Genomic DNA, 20,231 nt, shown 5'->3' with positions numbered 1-20,231 from the left:
ATTCAGGAATCCATTTGTGATCCCAGAAGCTCATTCCACCTCTCATGAATGCCAGCTCAAAAAGCAGCAGCCCCCATTTCTAAGGATCCCAGAGCAGCTCCGCGAAGGGAGCGCCATCCCTCAGATGCCAAGTCAAAGCTCAAGGAGGGGAATTTCAAGGATTATTTTTCTTAATATCCTTATCTCAGGAAGCAAAACCTACAGTGGCAGGTTTTGGTATGCCGGCTTCTGCATGTGCTTGTTCCCCAGTGATCCACTTCAATCGGAATCAGAAAAGGGGGTGACTCCAGCCTGCTGTGTGGAGCAAGCTCTGCTGCATGATACATTATTTCACCATGAAATATTTATAAACTGGAGAACAGGGGCAAGCTCCATCTTTAAAAAGTGTAATGATTTTTTCTTTTTAATGTATGAGCATAATTTGAAAGAATTTGGTACGTTCTGGATACATGAGCTTTCAATAGCCCAGTGCCCCCATCCATACAAGGAAGCTGAGATCTCACTAAGTGATTTCTCTCTATAAATGAAACTTCAACAGATATGCCCAGATCATATAATGCAAAGCAGTTTGTGAGGAAAGTCATTGATAGTCATATCCCCTCACCCAACCAGATCAAACCTATAAAATACAACTCCTGTTTTAGTTGGAGAGCAGAAGTTGGGACTTCAAAAGAGGAGACAAATTGGCCCTCTGTGGCACTGAAGACTTTGGCAAGTGCAGCAGCTGACACAGGCTGGAGAACCTGGGGCTGAGGAGCACAAATCTGTGCAAATTAACCCACTTCTGCTTTGATGTGCTGCTCTGTGAACAAACTCTGTGAAAGCAGTCACACAATTGACCTGCTCTCTGTGGCACAGATGAAGCTTTACTCTTTTTTATCTTTTTACCTACCTACCTTTTCTACCTATTTAGAAAGAAATATTTATCAGCAAAGAGCTAATTGACTCTCAAGAGAACAAACCCAATTTTACTTCCCCTGAAGCATCAGAAGAATAACGTCAGATATATAGCACCTCACAAATGGGAAAACAGTCATTGTCACTACCTAGGATTTCTGAAGACATTTRATTACAGAATAACCTACTGATTACAAAAGAACCAGCTCCTTTTATTTTTCAGAAAATGCATACATGTATAGATACACACACACATACACATATAGTTTCTTATTAGGCAAAACAAGAGTTAATTGACCTGCCTTCCACCACTAAACCATGCCCTATGTCTGTGACCTGCTCTGCAGGTTACTTTATCCCTMCTTCAAACCTGTACTGTAACTAGATTTCTGTGGAGGTGCTGCATGTGCAGAGATGCCAATTAACACCAATAGCACCATAATCCTGTCCTAGAAGCCAATGGATGTGTGTGGAGCCGAGCAATGGATAGGACCACACAACCTCAGTTGGAGATGGCAGCATGGATTTCAGAGGAAATGGGCAATGCCTAATAATCCTTGGCATAATAGATAACAAGGAAAGCTTAGGTCCAATGATGGAATATTAGATACTAGTTCTAACTTGTATTATATGTGGCATTTAAAATTCTTGGTTTGGTAAGGGCACTGCWTAATCCTAAGGACAAATATACCACAGGTGTAAGCAGATTCAAATCCTCTGAAGACTAAACATTTGCACCCCAGCACAGAAGTGATGATGGGAAAGTAACACAATTTGTTGCTAAAAAGACCTTCCTTTTGCTTTATTAAAGGTAGCTGGTCTGGCTGCAATCACTTATCTCCGTTCAAGGAGATGCTACTGACCAGTCAACTCTGCAGCAAGGCAATAAGAAAAAGTTATCTTGAGACTGGAGCTACTCTGATCCCTAAAGGCTGTCTTTTCTGCTCAGGTGGAGAAAGAGGAATGGCCTGTGCTCCTGGTAACGACACTGAGTCCTTCAATATCTTCAGTCACACCCTGGGAAATACAGCAGGAAACTTTCTGCTGAGGTTGAGGCTACAAAACAAGCAGTTTTCAAAAGAAGTTCATTACAAGCTACATGAGTTAAAATCTATGTGGTTTGCGGCAAATCCATGCACTCTCAGCATTATCATCTGTATGTGCCAAACAAACACTATTTTGAACACTCTGGCCCCTGTAAAATCAACATATCATAGCATAAAACTGTTTTGGTTTCCACTAAACATGAAGGTTTTCTGAACTTGTACTACTGTTGGAAAGCTCATGTTCAGGTTCAGATATCACTACATATTTAGCCATCAATAATGCACTCCAGCTTATGAACGCTTGGCCCAGAAGGTTACCAGGGSTACCAGGATGATCAGAGGCCTGGAACATCTGCCCTATGAGCAAAGGCTGAGAGAGCTGGGTCTGTTCAGCCTGGAGAAGAGGAGGCTGAGGGGGGACCTGATCAGTGTCTATAAATACCTCAAGGGAGGCAGTGAGGAGGAGGGGGGCGGCCTCTTTTCAGTGGTGGACAGTGATAGGACTAGAGGAAATGGCTTCAAACTGAAGCATCGGAAGTTCCACAGGAACTTAAGGAAGCATTTCTTCACTGTGAGGGTGACAAAGCACTGGAACAGGTTGCTCAGAGAGGTTGTGGAGTCTCCTTCTTTGAGATCTTTAAAACCCGCTTGGATGCAGCCCTGTGCCACGTGCTCTAGGTGACCCTGCATGAGCAGGGGGGTTGGACTCGATGACCTCTGAGGTCCCTTCCAACCTTMRGCATTCTATGATTCTAAGGTCTTGCTTGAAAGCAAGTTCCCTCCTGAGTTGCTGACCCTGTTAGAGTAAAATGCTGCCTTCCCCCTCTTCCTCCTCACCACTTGCACAGGGTCCTGTTTGGAGGCCCCCAGGTGGGTGCCAACTCCCCTGTGGGTGCCATGGGTGAGCAGAGCAGCAAACTTCTTGTCCAGGAACTGCCCAAGAACCCTGACCTGGCAYGAAGAGGAGAGAATGCATAGAAATGTCTCCAAGCAGTTTCTCGTGTCCCCCAAAAAGACTGGGCTTCCAAAGGAGAGGCATTAGATGGATTTCATTCCTCCACCACCTCTTTCCCACACTTTGCAGGTCATGAAAGCAGGAGCATACCTGGGAATTTGTCTTTTATCCATAGAGCACAACAACTTCTACCGTTCTTTTCCTGCCACTCCTTCTCAGASCCTAAGTACCACTGCAGACGGAGGAGATGCTAGGCTCCATCACCCCTCAGAGGCAGGCAATGACCCGTTTGTCCTAATTAAACATTGTGAGAACCTGAAAAGAAGTGAAAGACTAAATCTGCCCTGACTCAGGGTGGGAAGGGCTTTAAATCCAGACAACATCTGTTAAAAGTTACTGGATGGGTGCGGTAAACCAGCTAGAGGGTAGTCCTCTTTAGCGTGAGACTCTCTAGACACCTTCCTACAGCCCCTTGCTGCAGGATGTTGGATGGATCAACACAGGTGGCACWGATGGTACCTGCAGTAAAGGAGGCAAAGGACGAACGCCACAAAGACACTGCAGTTCTGTGAGCGATGGTGGATGGACTCCAACAATCATTTTTCAACMATCATTTTTCCAGAGATTAAACACATGAAGCACGCATTAACCATCATGGTGTGAGTGGACCTGAAGCATTTATTAYTAGTCCAGCTCTGAACTCTCAAGAAGATTCCTATTGACTTCAGGATAAATCAAGCYGGCATTTTCAAGACCATTGCAAATCTGTTTTCAGACTGTAGAAATTAAGCTTGAGACAGACATATAAAGGCAGGTTAACTTTTTATTTTTTGAAGAGACTCTTGAAAATAACTTGCTAAAAATACAACTAAAAAAAATCCTGTTTCACAGCTTATATTTAACACTGCTACAAAAAATATGCTAAGTGGCTTAAGGGAACGAATATTGTTACTGAAAMCTACTTCAAATAGGATAGAGCTTATCTTCATTCTTTTTGACCTTTATTTGAGAAGATGCCTGAAACACTAGATATTTTGTATTACATCCGATGGCACAAATTCAAAGAGTTTTCAACCTATATTCAACGATGAGAGATCACAGGGCAATCTCCTTCCCCTTTCCCCATCCTCCCCAACCTTTAATTAGCCATCCTGGATGACTTTCAGAAATGGAAATACAGTCACATCTGATTAAGGGTCCATTTATTGCATTTCATGGTTTAACAGACATGACGTAACTGTGTTACTGGAAGGCAGAGAAGGAAGAAGAATCAGGGTAATGCACCGAGCAGAGAATGCAAGGGCTTTGGGGAATACTGTCATGTGGGCTTGCATACGCAGCATATTATTACTATTATTTTTTTTTAACGATCCGGAAAGAGCCATGCTGCCAAGACTAAAAAAAGAAAAAATCAAATAAAAAAWWAAAAAWWAWWAWWAWTWAAAAAAAACCCCAACAACTGTCTAGCACTGTTCTAGCACAACTGTTCCAGAAGCAAATGGTGGCTCTGGATGCCCTTGTTTGCATCAGATGCCCTGTGGGAAGACTGAATCTTTGGAGGAYTCCCAGCTTCTTCCGTCTTGCTAAACGCATCAAAATGGGATCTGGGATCCCTAAATGGTTTTGAAAGCTGGGAATCTAATTCGTTTTGCTTTTAATTAGGTTGCATAGATCATCTCTGATTTTACTGTTGCCAGATTTCTGAAACAACACAGTAACAAGGGTATTTAATTAGAATGCTGAAAAATTTCTTGTCTTTTGCTAAAGTGCTAACACCATAGGAGAAAGAACTCATATTTGTGTTCAGAGAAGTTGTGTCACCGAGAGCAAGAAAACAGCTTTCCGTCCCTGCCTTCTCAGGAGTTGTCAGCCTGTCCAGGAGCTGCTACTTCTGCAAGAAAAGTGGTCAATCTCATCTTCACCTCTTTTACTTCTACTCTGAGCTGTTCAATTAAAGTTTCATCTGGCACCACCTGTGAAAAWATTTGTTGCAGTCAGTAACAGCTGGATTAAGGCCTCCAGCATATTCCAGACAAACTGGCTAATACAGTGGTGCCAAGGCCTAGCAAGGAACTTTGGCCATCAAAAGCAGAGCCACTTTTAGGTCTGCAATGGTCCAGATGAAGATCAGAAAGCGCCTCCTGTGCTCTGTTATGAATAACATGCATTATGGGTCCAAGTTTCAAACTCAGTACAGATGTACATCCCTCACACATGGAAAGTATCTCTGTGGAAGATGTGTAGGCATGTTACAATCCTGTCTTGCTCCCTAAAGATCATATGATTGACTTTACCACAAAGCACACCAAAGAGGAACAAATTAAGGTCACAGAACCCTCTCTTTAATCTATCATCTGAGAACTCGCAGCAYGCATTCATTTAAAATGTATCTCTGCCACACACATTTTTGACTAGGGATTTTATATTCACACCCTAGGACCTGATTGGTGTTGAAAAATTTTCAGTGTGAGTACTAATCCCCGAAGAACTTCACTGCAAACAACCCTCATTACACGCTAGTTCTTTGTTGCATCCGCCTTTTGACATGTCAGCCAGTTCCTAATCCTTTCAACTTCTTAATGAAGTAGGGGCTGCACAACRGCATCGTACCATGGAAGGTCACTGATCCATCCCCAAGTTTCRTCTGTACAGGGAGCTGCCTTGGTACACAGTAGGGAGAAAGTGGTCTSACTCGGATAGATCCTGGTAGCAGTGGACAGGCAGCTCTGCAACAAAATCCATTCAAAGAAGATGAATCTGAGAGGAACAACATCGAGCATCTAAAGCAAAGGAGTTGCACAGCTGCAGTGCATAATTTCCTCAAAAGAGCTGATTTCCTGCTTCCAGCTTGGATTCCCAGGTGGCAATCAAGACAGTGGCAGCTCCCAATGTGGCAACACAAGCGAACTTGCCTTTGGACAGCTCATCTACGCCTATAGTATCTCCAGTGGTGCAAGAGGCACCAAGGTAAAAGACTGCTTTTCCCAGGGGGCTACAGCCAGGATGCTCAACCTGTGGAAATAATGAGAAGGAGATCTTTCTCCTCCCGTGCTCCTCCTAGCTCCTCCTATTCTGAGCTGCCATGGATAAGTTGTCCTTTCTAGCCCAAACTCTTTATATTTTGGCTTTGGGGCTTGCCAGGAGCTGATGCAACACAAGAACAAAATTCCGTCAATGTGATCACTGTCAAAGCTCTTGTTTGCCTGCAATCAGGAGGATCTTCCAAATCTACCAACAGATCAATTGAGTGGGACAAAGCAAAAATGTGGAATAAGCCAGTTGTTTTCTGAAGAAGCAGCTGCTAAAAACACAAGAACAAAATAGGAATGAAAATAWTGCCTAGAAGACCTCTCTGAAGTCTGGCTTCAGGCAACTTCTTAAGTAGGTCAGAGGAAAAAATGCAAAGCTCACAACTGATTTCCTTGGGGGAGGAACCTCCATTCCTCATTTTATGGAATGGGCCCCTGAATGGGACAGTTTTGGCTGCTCCTGTGAAGCCAATATGAGGATTTTGTTAGTGCTACTAAGAGCAAAACACTCTTGGAATATGGACCAATGTGTTGTGGACCAAGTGAAACTTTCTTCTGGACCGGACAGATTTCATTTGCCAGTTTTGGAGGAAAATTTGCCTGCCATATTTGTCTGCCACATGCATATGGCAGGCCATATATGCCATATTCCATATTTGGCCATATATGCCATATATGCCATATTCCATATTTGCAGGCACTGTTTGCCAGCAAAACTCCATCGACTTGAGGATTTTGCCCATCTTATTGACTGCATCTCCTGACACAAGTTAAAAAATGGACGAGTGATTAAAGAAAAAAAATAGCAAAAGCCACAAGTGATCTACGGGTGGTAATGAAGGAGCTGTTAGTTCTGGTAGTTATTAAAACCATCCAATGCAATGATAGATAATAGTAATAAATCAACTGACTTGTTTCACAAACCCAAACATCYAGGCTTTTTTCCTTTTTTTKGGGGGGGGAGGGGGGGAATACAGCAAGTGTTCAGCCTAGTGAAAAAAAAATACAACTCATTACAAAGCCCTATCAGCAACCAAAACATAGATTAAATTATCAACACATAATGAATCTAGAGCAAAAATCCTCACTTGAGGCATTAGCTCTTTTAGGTTTGAACAGCAGCTGTTAACTGATAACTGGCTTTCCTGCTTCCAGAGCAGTAATTGCTTTTACAGTAGCTAAAAAGAGGTACTGACTTTTTTTCTCTCAAGACGAGGGCTGTATGTTCATCAGGGCYGCTTAGTGATTACAGGTGAAGATGTCACAACTCACCCACCTCACGGTCGCCTGGTCTTTGTGACACCAAGGCCAAGCATAGGTTGCTTCCACCTCGCCTACAACTCTGCCCTTCCTCATTTTCCATGTTCAGCTGGGGAGCTAGAAACTCCTTAAAAAAAAATCCCAGTGATTTTCTGGCCAAGCCAGCAAGTTCCTGAGSAGGAAGTAGCCTCCCCCGCCCCCACCTCACTTATAGTAACAAGAACTTCCAAGTAATGCAGCCTATGCATTTATTACAGAAGGAATGAGTCAACCTTTAATGAGAGTCTAATCTAGTCATCAAAAGTTCCTAGAGTAATTTGGATTTTAAGTAGCTCTGTGATGACAACAACTCTTTGGAAGGAAAATAAGCCAGAACTACAGAGAAACTTAATTGATGCAATCTCAAAAGTACCTTATTGTAACCTAAGACAGATTTCAAATTACAAGGGGATATATGATCAGCGGTATTTTTCTAAAGTCATTAAAATATCAGAGAATCTAAAAACCTCTCAGAACCAGGCCCGCAGAGTTTTCTTTGGCTTGCAGTAACAGTTGTCTCTCTGCAGCTTCCCGTTCCCGCTCTGCCTGTGTGACATCCCGCAGGACAGCTCCCCAGCGCTTATGAGAGGACCGTGCTTCCTCAGATGCATCCCTGCAGCATCCCTTTGGCTAATTACTCACACAAAATCTCCCCTGGAGGAGGGACAAAACAAAACAAAAAAACCCTTAAAGAGGGAAGCAGGGCTTTGAAACCCARCCAAAGCTGCTTCATAGCTTGCTAAATCAGAAGGATGCAAAATCAGGGCCTTGCTCGTGCTGGATAACCCATTTCACAAGTTGAGCATGCTGTATCTTTGGGGGAAGAAGGAACGATTGGGGCAGTGTGTGAGGAGAAAGCAGGACAATTTTTTTTTTGCTTGGTCTAGAATTTTAACACAAAGCAAGTTTATATCAGAAGGCAGCAGAAACAACAACTTGACAAATGAAGGTGTTAATTACCACAGCTCCCCTCTTAATTTCAGCGTATTATCTGGTTATTTGAATGCAATGTATTATTTGAAACATATAGCAGTCATATGCCACAGTGTTTACAGTCTAACTGCCACACAGCAATTTTGAAAGCATTATCGTCAAACTGACACTTTATTACATTTCTGGGAATACGCAAGATCAATCATTAAGTTTCATTCAAGACTCATGAAGGCTCAAGCATAAAAAATGCACTGAGCTTTGTTTAAGACAATTTTTGTGTTGTTACATACAGAAATGAGGGCCATAACTTTTCATCACTCCCCATCCCCTTGAAGTTTCATTCTTTCGCTCTCCACAGGAATTTAATATGAAATTATCTCTGTAAGGAGCCAGAAGAGGAAACCAATGCAAGCTAAGCAGATTGGTGATTCCCTAATCCATTTCCATAATTTCAGTTTATGTAAATAGGCCATYTATTTCCAAGCCAAACACAGGGTAACCACAGCTGACTGAATATTAGCTTCCAGGCATGTAAAATATATTAGCTATCGTCAGACATGGTCCCGCTGCATTCCTTAGGGACGAGAACTACGCAGCAGAGCAACTCGTCATGCTGCAGTGCAGGAGAAGCCCTRTCCCAGGGAACCGTTTCGGCAAACAGGAAGACAGACAAAAATAACTGCAGTCTTAAAAAGAGGGCAACATTTGCATGTGAGGTGCTCTGACTCAGTATTTTTACRAGACGGTTACTAGTTACTTAGATGAGATTAATACCAAGGCATGTCATTCACAACTGAGGGAAAGGTCTTGCGCTGGACAGCACAAAAAAGAATCGACAGTGAAGGTGAAACCCTCTTCCCAAAGACATTTCCACTTGAATGTGCTGATCATGGCATTTTCAATGTCCRTTTGGATGTCAAATTTTCCTTCAGTTAATCAAAATCCTGCCTGGAACCCAAATAATCTATCTTTATTTGTGACAGCTTATACTGCACTCAGAATCGACCAACCCCTCATCAGCACGAGCAGCATGGGTGCACACTGCTTGCATGGCAGGCAGGTAATCCCCAGGCATCATTTCTGGGCTTGACAGGACATTATGAGAACAAGACTGAAGTAACTGACAGCTCAGGTTTTGAAACCCTTGGATCATAATTTGCTATACAAGTGGAAAGCAAAGGTGATTATAGAAAAGTAGGTGTCTTTGTACAACAACAAACATCACACTAACAAAATTCTTGTTCTTCTTCCAGGAAAAATCTCAAGGATTCCAAGAGGGATATTTCAACAAGGTTTCAACAGCATGCTGTTAGCTTTGCTTTAGCCCCAACAATGAAAAGCAAGTGTTAAATTTATACTGGCTGCTTATTTTCTCTCCCGTTGGTTTACATTTCCAAAGCAGCAGATGAAGAGAGGTCCTAAAAGCTCAGGGACTTGCTGAAGGATTTGATCTGAACAAAAGAATTAAGAGCTGCTGTCATGTATTGTTTAAACACCATCATATTACAAGTGCTAGTTGTAAGCAAATAATTAATTTTGGGTCTCTCCAAAGCTGGACTTCTGTCCCTGAACTCTCCTCCAACTACCATGAGAAAATTTGTGCTTCCCTCCCTCTCCTCACCTAGAATTCCGCATCTCTCCATACCTTCCCATATCTCCGGCCCACCGCAGAGGTGCTGAGGGGAAGGTGGAGGACACAAGAAGACGAGCTCAGCCACATTCCTCCCCTCTCCCATTCATGCCAGCGCCAGGTCACAGGGCTGGTCTTGAGTGGTCAAGGCCACAGGGACGCCATACAGCCCTCAATGCCCAGCACTGCTTGCTGAGTGGCACCACCAACTTGACACTTCAGCTGTACTGATACCACACATGGGCTGTAACACCAGCAAGTTACAGCTAGGCGGTCTCAGTCTTGCATGGAAATGAGAGAACAGTTTCAAAAGGAAAGAATTTATAAAATAATAATTTTATATATATATATATATATATAATGTAAACCAAGCACACAGTCAGCCAGGGAGCAGGTTAGGGCCAGACAACTCAGAGCAGATTTTGAGTAGATTTAAGTTATGCTGTATACGAGGGGATCAATGTCCACATTTTGTGCTGCATTTTCTGTGTCACTCATAGCCTATTAACACTAATGCCCTGTTTAGCATCACTGCAAAGACCTACCTGGCAGCAGGCCCATGATTATCCCATGATTATATCTTGACTACAGGCTGCCTGAAGGGCCGAGGCAGTGATGCTTTATACAACCCCTCTACTCGAGTAGCACAAGGCACGGAAAAAGTCAGGCTCAGTGTCTTGGTTGGGGAACCAATGCCAGGGCAATAGCTGCAGGTCTTTGAGGCCTCCTGTGCTCCTAGCGAACAGCACCGTGGTCCTCAGCAAAGAGAGCAGCAGGAATATTCAGCATTAAARCAGGCCTCCCTTGTGAATAGAAGGAATAACTCCAGTTACTGTGGGCAGTAAAAATCTCTCCTGCGTGCAGATGAGCCATCCAAGGGACAAACTGCGATGAAACATGCCAGCACACTTTGTGGTATTAGTGCCTCACTGCCCCATACTGAATACTTATGTAAAGAATATGCTCCAGGACAAATCTCAGATACTACATTAAATGCAGCAAAAAGGTGTTTGTTTTTTTAAAGTGTGAATAATTCAGAAAATGTCACAATTTTTTTTTTTTTAATAGAGGAAAAGCCATTAACAAAATTTCACTGAATTGCTAAAGGTGGTGTCAACTAAGGTGGAATTTCTATCTACTTGTGGTTACAAATCTCAAAAGAACTTGCAGCTGCCCTGTGAACAGTGAATATAAAAATAATAGTTCATTTTCTTTAATTTTTAATAATTCACTTACATACTCCAAACTTTGTTTCTGTCTCTTAAGGAGGCCCATTATGGTTAGACATAGAGTTTATCTTTCTAGGRAAATATTGTTCTAATTTTGAATTAGTGCTACAGGTTTTTATTTGGCCTGGCTGCAATTGCACAGTGCAAGCATGAAATAGCCTTCTCACACAGCTTTTGACCCCAAAGCGCCTTCTTTAATAACCGTGCTCCGAGTTACTGTGATACTCCTTATTACAAAGCAACCAGTGCAAAATGCAATGGACTAGTCCTTCGAGAATCCCACGAGCTCAGCGTGAGCTCCGAATTAGACAATCAAGCAGAAATTTTCCAGCTGGTGGCAGGGACGATGCAACTGAGAGACACAAGAAGCTGCTGTAGGGAGTGCATGAGCCAACTGAGAAGGGATCTGTCCTACGCATCTCYTGACCTCCAGGGGAGATGCTCCTAAGGAAGCAGCACTCGAACTGGAAGCAGGCGAGGAAGGTACCAYTGGATTAAAAGAAGAAAAATAAAGAAAAGAGRAAGAAATCTTTGCTCTAGCACTTGGATTCAACAAGGTCCTTGAGCTTACAAAGCGCYCTATTAGAGCCAGTGCATGTCATTCCCTCTGCAGTGCTTTATTGATTTCAGCAGGATCAGGACTCTATCCACTGAGTCTACCTGTAACCCTGAAGTTACACACATACRAACAAACACATGTATATATGCACACATACACACAGGTCTTCCCTCTGTTCAAAGAAAGAAAAAGGAGGGGAGTGAGTAAATAAAAGGCAGAAGGTAAAAACCTTATGAAGAAAGGATGGCCATCTTGAGATCACCATAAWCCMCAGACTCTGTCTTTATGCCAATATTCTACTATTCAGTCAGAAAACATTTATCTTTCATGTGACCAAATGCAATGGGAAAATCTTACCAGCTACTAAAGCAGACTATTGAAAATGATAAATACAAAGTCATCTCTCTTTTTTACTGAATAATCTTTTCATGATGGTTGAGTATAAACAAGGTAATTTCAGTGAGTCCCTTGGGAATGTTTATTTCCCCACCCTTTCCCTGAGTCTTCTGTAAGCCACAAAGAGCATTTCACAGTGATTTATACCTTAATGCTTCCATTCTCAGGCCAAATTTTAACAAACTTGCAAATGATGAAAAACAGATGATCAGATGATCCACAGAGACATCAACAACTCAACTTTTAAAAAAAGAAAAAAATGTTAACTTTTTCTTTTATGAACAACAGGCCTCATATACTTAAAAAAAACTTCGAATTTTCCTAAGAGTCAATCTAGGAATCCATGTCTAGTCAATCCATGATTCCAAAATGTGAAAAAAAAACCCTCGTTCCCAAACATTTCAAAATAATTATTCAGTTATCCCAAAAATCCCAGCTTGAGCTTTTAAATCCGAACGAGAGGTGGGAACTTGAAGAGGGAGCTATCATTTTATAGTCACCACTACCACTGGCAAGCAATGCAGAAGTTTTTTTTTTTTAATTATTTTTCCCTATTTTGAGCTGGTTGTTCCACTTACCAGCCGACGTTCAGCTTGTCACAACACAGGGTCAGGAATGAAAACAYGGAGTGCTAAAGCGGGAACGCCCTGCGTTTCAATTCTGGCGCTGACAAAGGCTTCCTCTGCAGCCGCCATCAAGAGCAGATACCGCTCTACTCATAAATCTGATCACACATTCCCCGGCGAGGGATATGCGGTGGAACAATAGGCACGGAACAAAAAACAACCGTAGGCTCCGTCRCTCTGCAAAGATCACATTTTGCATATCGGCTCCCTAACCAGTGGGTCTCGTAATGAAGACGTGGCCCTTGCTCTTTACCTAAGCTTACAGTAGGCTGTGATCAATCCATGCTCCACCATAAGCAAGCCAGACATCTCCTCTGCACAGTCTTTCCTAGGATGGCAGGTACTTCCGCAGGTACTCCACATGTTGAGATGCTGAAGTGCATCCTTTTAGTCACCTCCTACGTGGAGTGAAAGGTTTTAGCCCCATTCACAGATTCACAGAATATTTAAGGTTGGAAGGGACCTCTACAGATCATCTAGTCCAACCTTCCTGCTCAAGCAGGCACACCTASAGCATGTGGCACAGGGTGGCATCCAGGCRGGTTTTGAAGACCTCCAGAGTAGGAGACTCCACAACCTCCCTGGGCAGCCTGTTCCACTGCTCTGTCACCCTCACAGTAAAGAAGTTGCTCCTCACCTGGAGACGGAACTTCTTGTGCTTCAGCTTGTGGCCATTACCCCTCGTCCTATCGCTGGCCACCAGTGAGAACAGCTTGTCCCCTTCCTCCCTGCATTCTCCCTTCCTGAACTTATACATATTAATCAGATCCCCTCTGAGCMRTCTCTTCTCCAGAGAAAACAGGCCCAGCTCACTCAGCCTCTCTTCATACGAGAGATGTTCCATTCCCTTAATCATCCTGGTTGCCCTTCTTTGRACCCTCTCCAGATGCTCCACATCYCTCTTRTACTGGGGAGCCCAGAACTGCACACAGTACTCCAGGTGGAGTACTGTACATTACTGCAGTTTTCTCCTTCCTGGTTGCACGCCCACAGTATGGAGCATCTTCAGGCTCTGCCTCCATCATCTTGCAACTTGGAGTGTGCTCCATGTGTGGATTCAAGGAGACTCGCCCCCCAAAAAGCCACAAATCAAACAGAAAAAAACAAACACCTCCACCCCCTGCACCCCAACAATAAAACATTCACTGACTGGTGCCTCTGGCTCACTCTGGTATCTTCTCAGAAGTCCAGCCTCATAGGTACAACATCATGGTAGCCGTCACGTCAACTGCAGTTTTGCATGTTATTCAAAAGCTCTTGGATCCTTGTGAAATTTGGAAYGCTGCACTAATGCAGAGGAACTCAAATGTATTTTAAGCAAAGTACCAGACAGTTGAAGTGCAGACATAGAACCGTCCCCAATCCATATGCTGCTTCGCATATTTACTGTGGGATGCCTGAATATGTCTAATTTTAATTATTTGGAATTCAGAGTGAATGCTAAGCTTCCTGATTTTTTTATTCACTATGAACTCCATAGACTACAGCTCCATATTCTTAACTGTTTTAAATGTTAATTCTCTTCTTCAGTGTGTTCCTCCTGTGTATGCACTCTCAAACCCATATTCACTCATCAAGCAAATCGGCTTACAGAGCATTCTTTATTTCATGGAAATGGCATTCTTTGAGGTCAGCTGCTTTCCTCAAAGCACTTCTGGAAATAAAGTACTTCACTTCAAATGCCACACTTGGATATATTATGTGTGCCTTTTTTTCTTCATTTTCCAAAGCTGGGCYATACACACAACTTCTATGCTAGGCATCTAGCCTAGCATTCTCTACCTCTTTTCCTCCCATTCTGCCTGCCTTCCTTCCTTCCTGGCCACATTGTGCAACCCCTGGACAAAATAAAAATCTGGTCCCCTCCAACACACATTAAGTTCAAGTCAATAACACCTGATGTTTTACAAGTCACTAAATATCTTCCTCACTATCTCTGGTAACATTTGTTCCATGCCCTTACAAATCCCCATTCACTATCTGTAAGGATATCACAATTCTCTGAAGGTTTTATTTATTTTTCTTCCATTTACTTCTGAAGTCCCTGGAATCAAATACTGKTTTTTTCCCCAACAGAAGTTATCTTACATTAAATAATTATGAAGACATTTACCAAGAAATTTCTTGCACTTTGAARCATAATGTATCCTCACTGCATCTTGGCTTTACTCTTCTGTTTGAGCCAAAGTTCCAACTTCTCCACCTTAAAGAGTCACACAGGAAGGTACAAGCTTATTGTCYCATGGCTGAATCAATGAACTTCCCTAAACACTGTGGGCCAAATCTTGGTTCCTTCATTTCTGCTGAATATTCAACTGGTCCAGTAGTATTCACAGTTTCTTTGCTCTGACCTCTCCTTTTCATTATTCACCTAGATCTGGGAGGATTTCATATCAACTCACTGCTGTGGACAAGCATGAAAAGACCAAGCTGGCATCTGGAACTGGTTCTGACAGCAGGCCACTACTGACATCTCCTCCCAGAGAGCTTAAAAACTGCACATGGGCCGTAAAGAAAAAGGAGGGGAGAATCATGCAGGAAGGCTGCAAAATGCAAAGGGAAGTTTTCTGTTGATGGGGACTGGAGGAACCATGTGGCCATCCCAGCATCTTGGCACCTTTTCAGGAATTTCATGGAAACAGCTCTACTGCATCAGGCAAATTCAAACATAAATCTGTAATTTGGTTGAGGAAAAACATTTTTAGAAAAGCATCTCTTGAGCACTAGATGCCTAACAAACAAATGGGAGGAAATACATATGCAACACAGGAAATAAAGACAGGCTGSAACTATTGAAAACTAGTAGGAAAGGAAATGTAACTGGAATCTTAGTCTGGTAGGAACTTGCTCTGAAAGGTTATCATGAAAAAAGTGAATAGGCGGAGGAGAACGAGGAAGGATGTTGCTTTACATTAGAGCTGCTTGTGGGATTGTAAGTGACTCAAACACAGACCTTGAATATTTGCAGAGTATATCCCTAACCAGTCCAACTAAAGAAGGAGTTATGGGAGCATCCTTTATACACCTGTGAGTTCTAATATTAGAGTGAGCTAATTACTTGCATCTGCTTTTTCATGTGCAAAAAGAAAAGTAAGCTGATCATAGATGCACACAGCCTGAAGGATGTTTGTTGAAAACCTCATGTGACTAAAGAAAAAATTCCCCAGTACCCTAAAAAGATGATGATTTCTTAAAACAGAAAATYCATTTGTTCAAAGAACGACATTATCAAGCAAGTATGTTATGAGTGGGCATTTCCAGATCACATTTCTCCTAATGCCATGTCATAGTTTGTTATTTGGGATGAGGAAATGAGAAGAAACTTTGACTCATAAAGTTAGCACATAAGGCAAAGGTCAGTACGGTGAAAATATTAAAAAGAGAAAGTTATTGTTATGGAGCAATCTAAACGGCCTAGTTAATGCCACCATCCAACAACACGTCTTGTAATACAACTAAAAGCAAGGTAGCACYCCTAAAAAAAACATTTTGTAAGCTTGAAGTGGCAGACATGCTTTGGGAACAGTGACGCCAAGACTTGCAAATGAACTTAGAATTCATTCCAGCTCTGTTTTCTGTGATCATGATAGACAACTGGTTCAGAATGGATACTCAAATAAAGATATAGAAAAAAATGATCCTAGTAAGACCCCCTGCCAAAGTCAGGTGCTCAGCTCTGCTAGCCCCACTTTTAGAAGGGGTTGAAAATACTAGGGAGAGCTCAAAGAAAAGCTGAAGAGTTGACCCACAGGCAGGGCCAAGCAAAACAGAGCAAGTTGTATCTGTGAAGCTGACAGTTCTCCCAGCTCAGCGACAAGGTTGAGAGCTGCCATGGTGACCACTTAAGGCCATGTTTCAAACTCACAGATAGACTAAGACCTGACATTATGAATTTGAGATTCATTATAGATGAAATTTCCTGGCAGCGTGAGGAAAATTCTATGAAAATTAACTAAAGAACAGCTTACCAGGGCAGATGGTCAACTCATTAATGCCTGAATGCCTGGATAAAATGAGATTACACGTGTTTATAGAAGACACACCCAGTACAGCTTCTCAGGGAAAAATTCTACAGCTCAATCATGCAAAATGTCAGGTCACAAGAGAGTAATGACTCCTGACTGGCCTTCGAGTCCATGTGTCGGAGTGCTTAACCATAAAAAATGAGAACACTCAAATGTCCTCTTGAAGATGTGCTGTGACAAACAAGCTCTTGTGGTGAGTCTCTCCAGTGTTCAAAGTCACCCAAGTACGCACACATCTTTCCAATGTCTCCGCATCGCTCACACCSTAGCGCAATTCAGCAGCTGTTAAATAAGCATAGAAGAGACTAAGCAAGAACCTGATGCTGAAGGTGAGATTTGAACATTTTGGTGATTACTGTAAGAAGTGCCCTGAAAGGGCTGATCCCTTTCAAAGCACAGCTCTGACCTGAGGCTAGACAAATGCCAAGGATGCACGTGTGGAAGTGGGAGAAGAAACTGCTTGCTTTCTTGCTCCATAGGAAGCCTGCTACTTATAATGGGATATCCTACGGCAGCACATCCTACATTCCTCAGCACATAAGAGCTGGAATGAGGTATGCAAAAACAGCACCTCTTTCCATGCATCTAAATGAAAAAGCAATCTTGGAATGAGAGGAAAAAAAAATCAAAGCAGACATTCCCTAGACAAGAGCAAAAATCACTCTGGCAGTAATCTCCAGCAGGCAATCTTAAACACGGGCTCTTCTATTTCCAGAGGGATGAAGGATTCTGATGCTGCATCACCATTTTATTTACTTTAGCCCAGGAAGTGTCTGATCTGCTTTAAAAGCGGTGGATCAATTCTGCATTAAAACCCCATCACTATGCCTGTTCTTTCAAAGTGCCATAAGATATGCTGGAGGAAAGACTCGCATGTTCCCCAGGTACCATGACTAAAACAAAACCTGCAACAGAGGAGCCTCCTCTGGAAAAAGCAACCACCTTCCCACTCACTGCTCCCCAAGCACCAAGTGGTGCCTGTAACACTCTTCTTCTTCCTCCCCTGCTTTTAGCCAGGAATTCAAAACAAAAATACGCCACCAACTGCATATTAGARGTTAAGGAAACTACTGATGGGGTTGCCAAAACAGACGGTAAGGTGGCCTGTCTTGAAGAGTAACACTGCAGGTTCTGTTTAGGTTTATCCTCGCACACGAATGTAATACTTACGGGTTGTCGTTTGCATTAATCATGTGCTGGCAGGCACCCCAGGTTCCTCTGAAGCAAACAGGGAGGCAGAGCTGAGCTAACAGCTCCCCTGGAGCCGATGTATTTAATGAGCAGCACACTCCAGTTCCTACGCTCTGCGTAGGAAACAGTCACAGCCACCCAGTTTCACCTGCTATGGGTTTTTTGTTGTTGTTAAACATGCTATTCATGCAACTGTGCTAAGGGATCAGATTACCCCCACACAGAATACATTCAATAAATTCAAAAAAAAAAAAAAGAGAGAAAATCATTTAGCAAAAACAACAAAAAATTCAATAAAAAGCAAACAAAGAGTAATGAAAGAAGAAAAAAAAACACCTAAAATACAGGTTATTTGAACAGTGGTTTGACTGAAGTGTTGTAACAAAGCCTTTCAACCAAAAGAAGAAATACAAGACTTCTATTCACAGCCCTCTTGATTTGAAGAACTTGGGAAAAAAAGAGTTCTCGGGTGGTGGAAATAAGCTGTAAAGATACCACGTATTGGTGTACACAATTAAAGACATATTTTAGCACATGATATAAACATGCTTTAAAAAGATATGCACCATAACACTCTAGGACTACCAATACTTGCTACCAGCAAGGAAACAAAAAGCAATGAAATCCCAAACCAGACCAAATGCTGCCACTGTTGTTGCCCAAACACATTTTCTAGCCACCTGCTTTCACATCAAGTTCATGCACATGGGGTATCGCTTTCCTCCAAAGAGCAGATCTACTTACGAAAGGACATTCCCAATGTAGGCATAATAGGAGCAGCAGTAGGGAGCAGTCCCGTCGCAGCAGTAAGCTTTGCAGTCATTATCGCACTGAGCCAGACAGTCTTCTGCTGAATAAAAACAACATTCATGTGGTCAAGCAGCAACAACAGTGAAACACTGCAAAGAAAATGCAAGCTGACAGTTCTACACAATCACAGGACTTCACTTGGGGTTCGACCTGGCCACATAATCCAAATGGCAATCAATTCATTTAAAACTTCAGTACGAGGGTCAGATTTAGGTGTGTTGTGTATGGACATTTCATAGTGGGCTATATCAGTTCCTCCTCCTATTTAATCATCTAAAGTTAAAAAAAAAAAAAAAAAAAGATAAGGTATCATGGATTTTCTTTTTCTATCCAAAAAAGAGCGTAAAATGAAACCTGAGTCCAGGCAGTCGATATTACAGACTCGTGGGATGGAGAACCTGGAGAAGATGCCTGGAAAGCAGCTGCATCCCTGGTTCAGCTCTAGGTGTAATGCCAAAAACAAACAAAAACCTTCTTCAGTCACAGAAGTCCTTCAACAACACAAAACCGAAGACAGCAAATGGTGCTGCTGCGTTACCTGTGCTCCCCAAGCAGCAGGTCCCAATAAGCGGCTCCCACTCTCCCATTTCACCTGAATTTGCTGATTAGATTCTACCAGGTCAGCTCCCCGAACCTGCTCATGTTTGATCTTGTGAGACCAAGGATGAGGGCAGCCACGCGAGGACAGAGCAGTGTGCAGGACACCACACAGATCTGCTCACAGTGCTGGGATCTACAGAATTACCCCATTTTTAAAGAAATGCACATTCATGAAAGAGTGGAATGATCCATTCATCCATGAACAGCCCCACGAACAACCAAAGCAACAGTGATGTCCAAAAGGAGAAAGGGTGACAGTAGCTTCTTGAGCACATCTACCATGAATAAACTGCCATATGGGACCATGGCCTGTACAGGACGTCTCATGGCAGCAAATTCCAACTTTTGGACTGTTGTTCTCCTGCAGTGAGTGCTTACACCTTCAGGTTCACCCCTGAAACAACAGGCAGGTATTGCTGCTGTGCAAGAGACAAGGGCAGCACCACATTGCTGCTTGCTCACAAATCCTGGAGGTGTCACAGAAACTGGAGGCTGCATGTGCAAGCACCCGAGCAGTCCCATTTTCCTGAGAGCGAGACACTGGGCTGAGGGGCCAAAAAAACATCAGAATTTCTCCCAAAGGATGATGGTTTTGCTTCTTCGCAGCTGGAGATGGATTCAAACACAGCATGTTCTGCTCAGGAGAGGGCTGCTGAAGCAGCCTGCACACGCTCTTCTAATTCAAGTAGCCTGTGTTTATTTTCACTATCTTAAATCATCATCAACACTGGGAAGCTGCTCTTCCTCCTCCTCCTTCTCCCAGAGACACCAAAGCCACCAGCTGATTCCGACCTCAGTTCCCAGGGGCTGGGTGCGAGGCGCGGGATCCTGCTGGCTCCCAGCGCGGGCAGCTCTCAAGCTGTGGGTTGCGGCTGCGGCTCACGCAGGAGCGGGCGCGTGTTTAACTAGTCGCGCTCCCCGCGGCAAGGCCGCGGCGCGCTGGGCGCCGGGCGCGCCACCTGGGGCGGCACCTGGCCCCGCTCCGCGCCTCGCTCCGCGTGTCCCC

General features: G+C 43.2%; 1 protein-coding gene across 1 annotated transcript in view; it reads right to left on the bottom strand.

The window, feature by feature from the left end:
- CYYR1 (cysteine and tyrosine rich 1) overlaps positions 1-18,669 on the bottom strand; it is a gene marked incomplete at its 5' end in the record, with an annotated part of 46,902 nt that extends 28,233 nt beyond the window's left edge. Inside the window, one exon of the mRNA XM_026033675.1 lies at positions 18,560-18,669. Within this exon, the coding sequence (XP_025889460.1) occupies positions 18,560-18,669 (110 nt within the window). The remainder of the gene's footprint in view (positions 1-18,559) is intronic.
- Between the last annotated feature and the right edge of the window lie 1,562 nt (positions 18,670-20,231).

This window comes from Nothoprocta perdicaria, unplaced genomic scaffold, assembly GCF_003342845.1.
Source record: "Nothoprocta perdicaria isolate Ctin4 unplaced genomic scaffold, notPer1 scaffold_130, whole genome shotgun sequence".
NCBI classification, from domain to species: Eukaryota; Metazoa; Chordata; class Aves; order Tinamiformes; family Tinamidae; genus Nothoprocta; species Nothoprocta perdicaria.
Note: the sequence above shows the minus strand (reverse complement) of the source record. Positions and strands in the feature narration are given on the sequence as shown.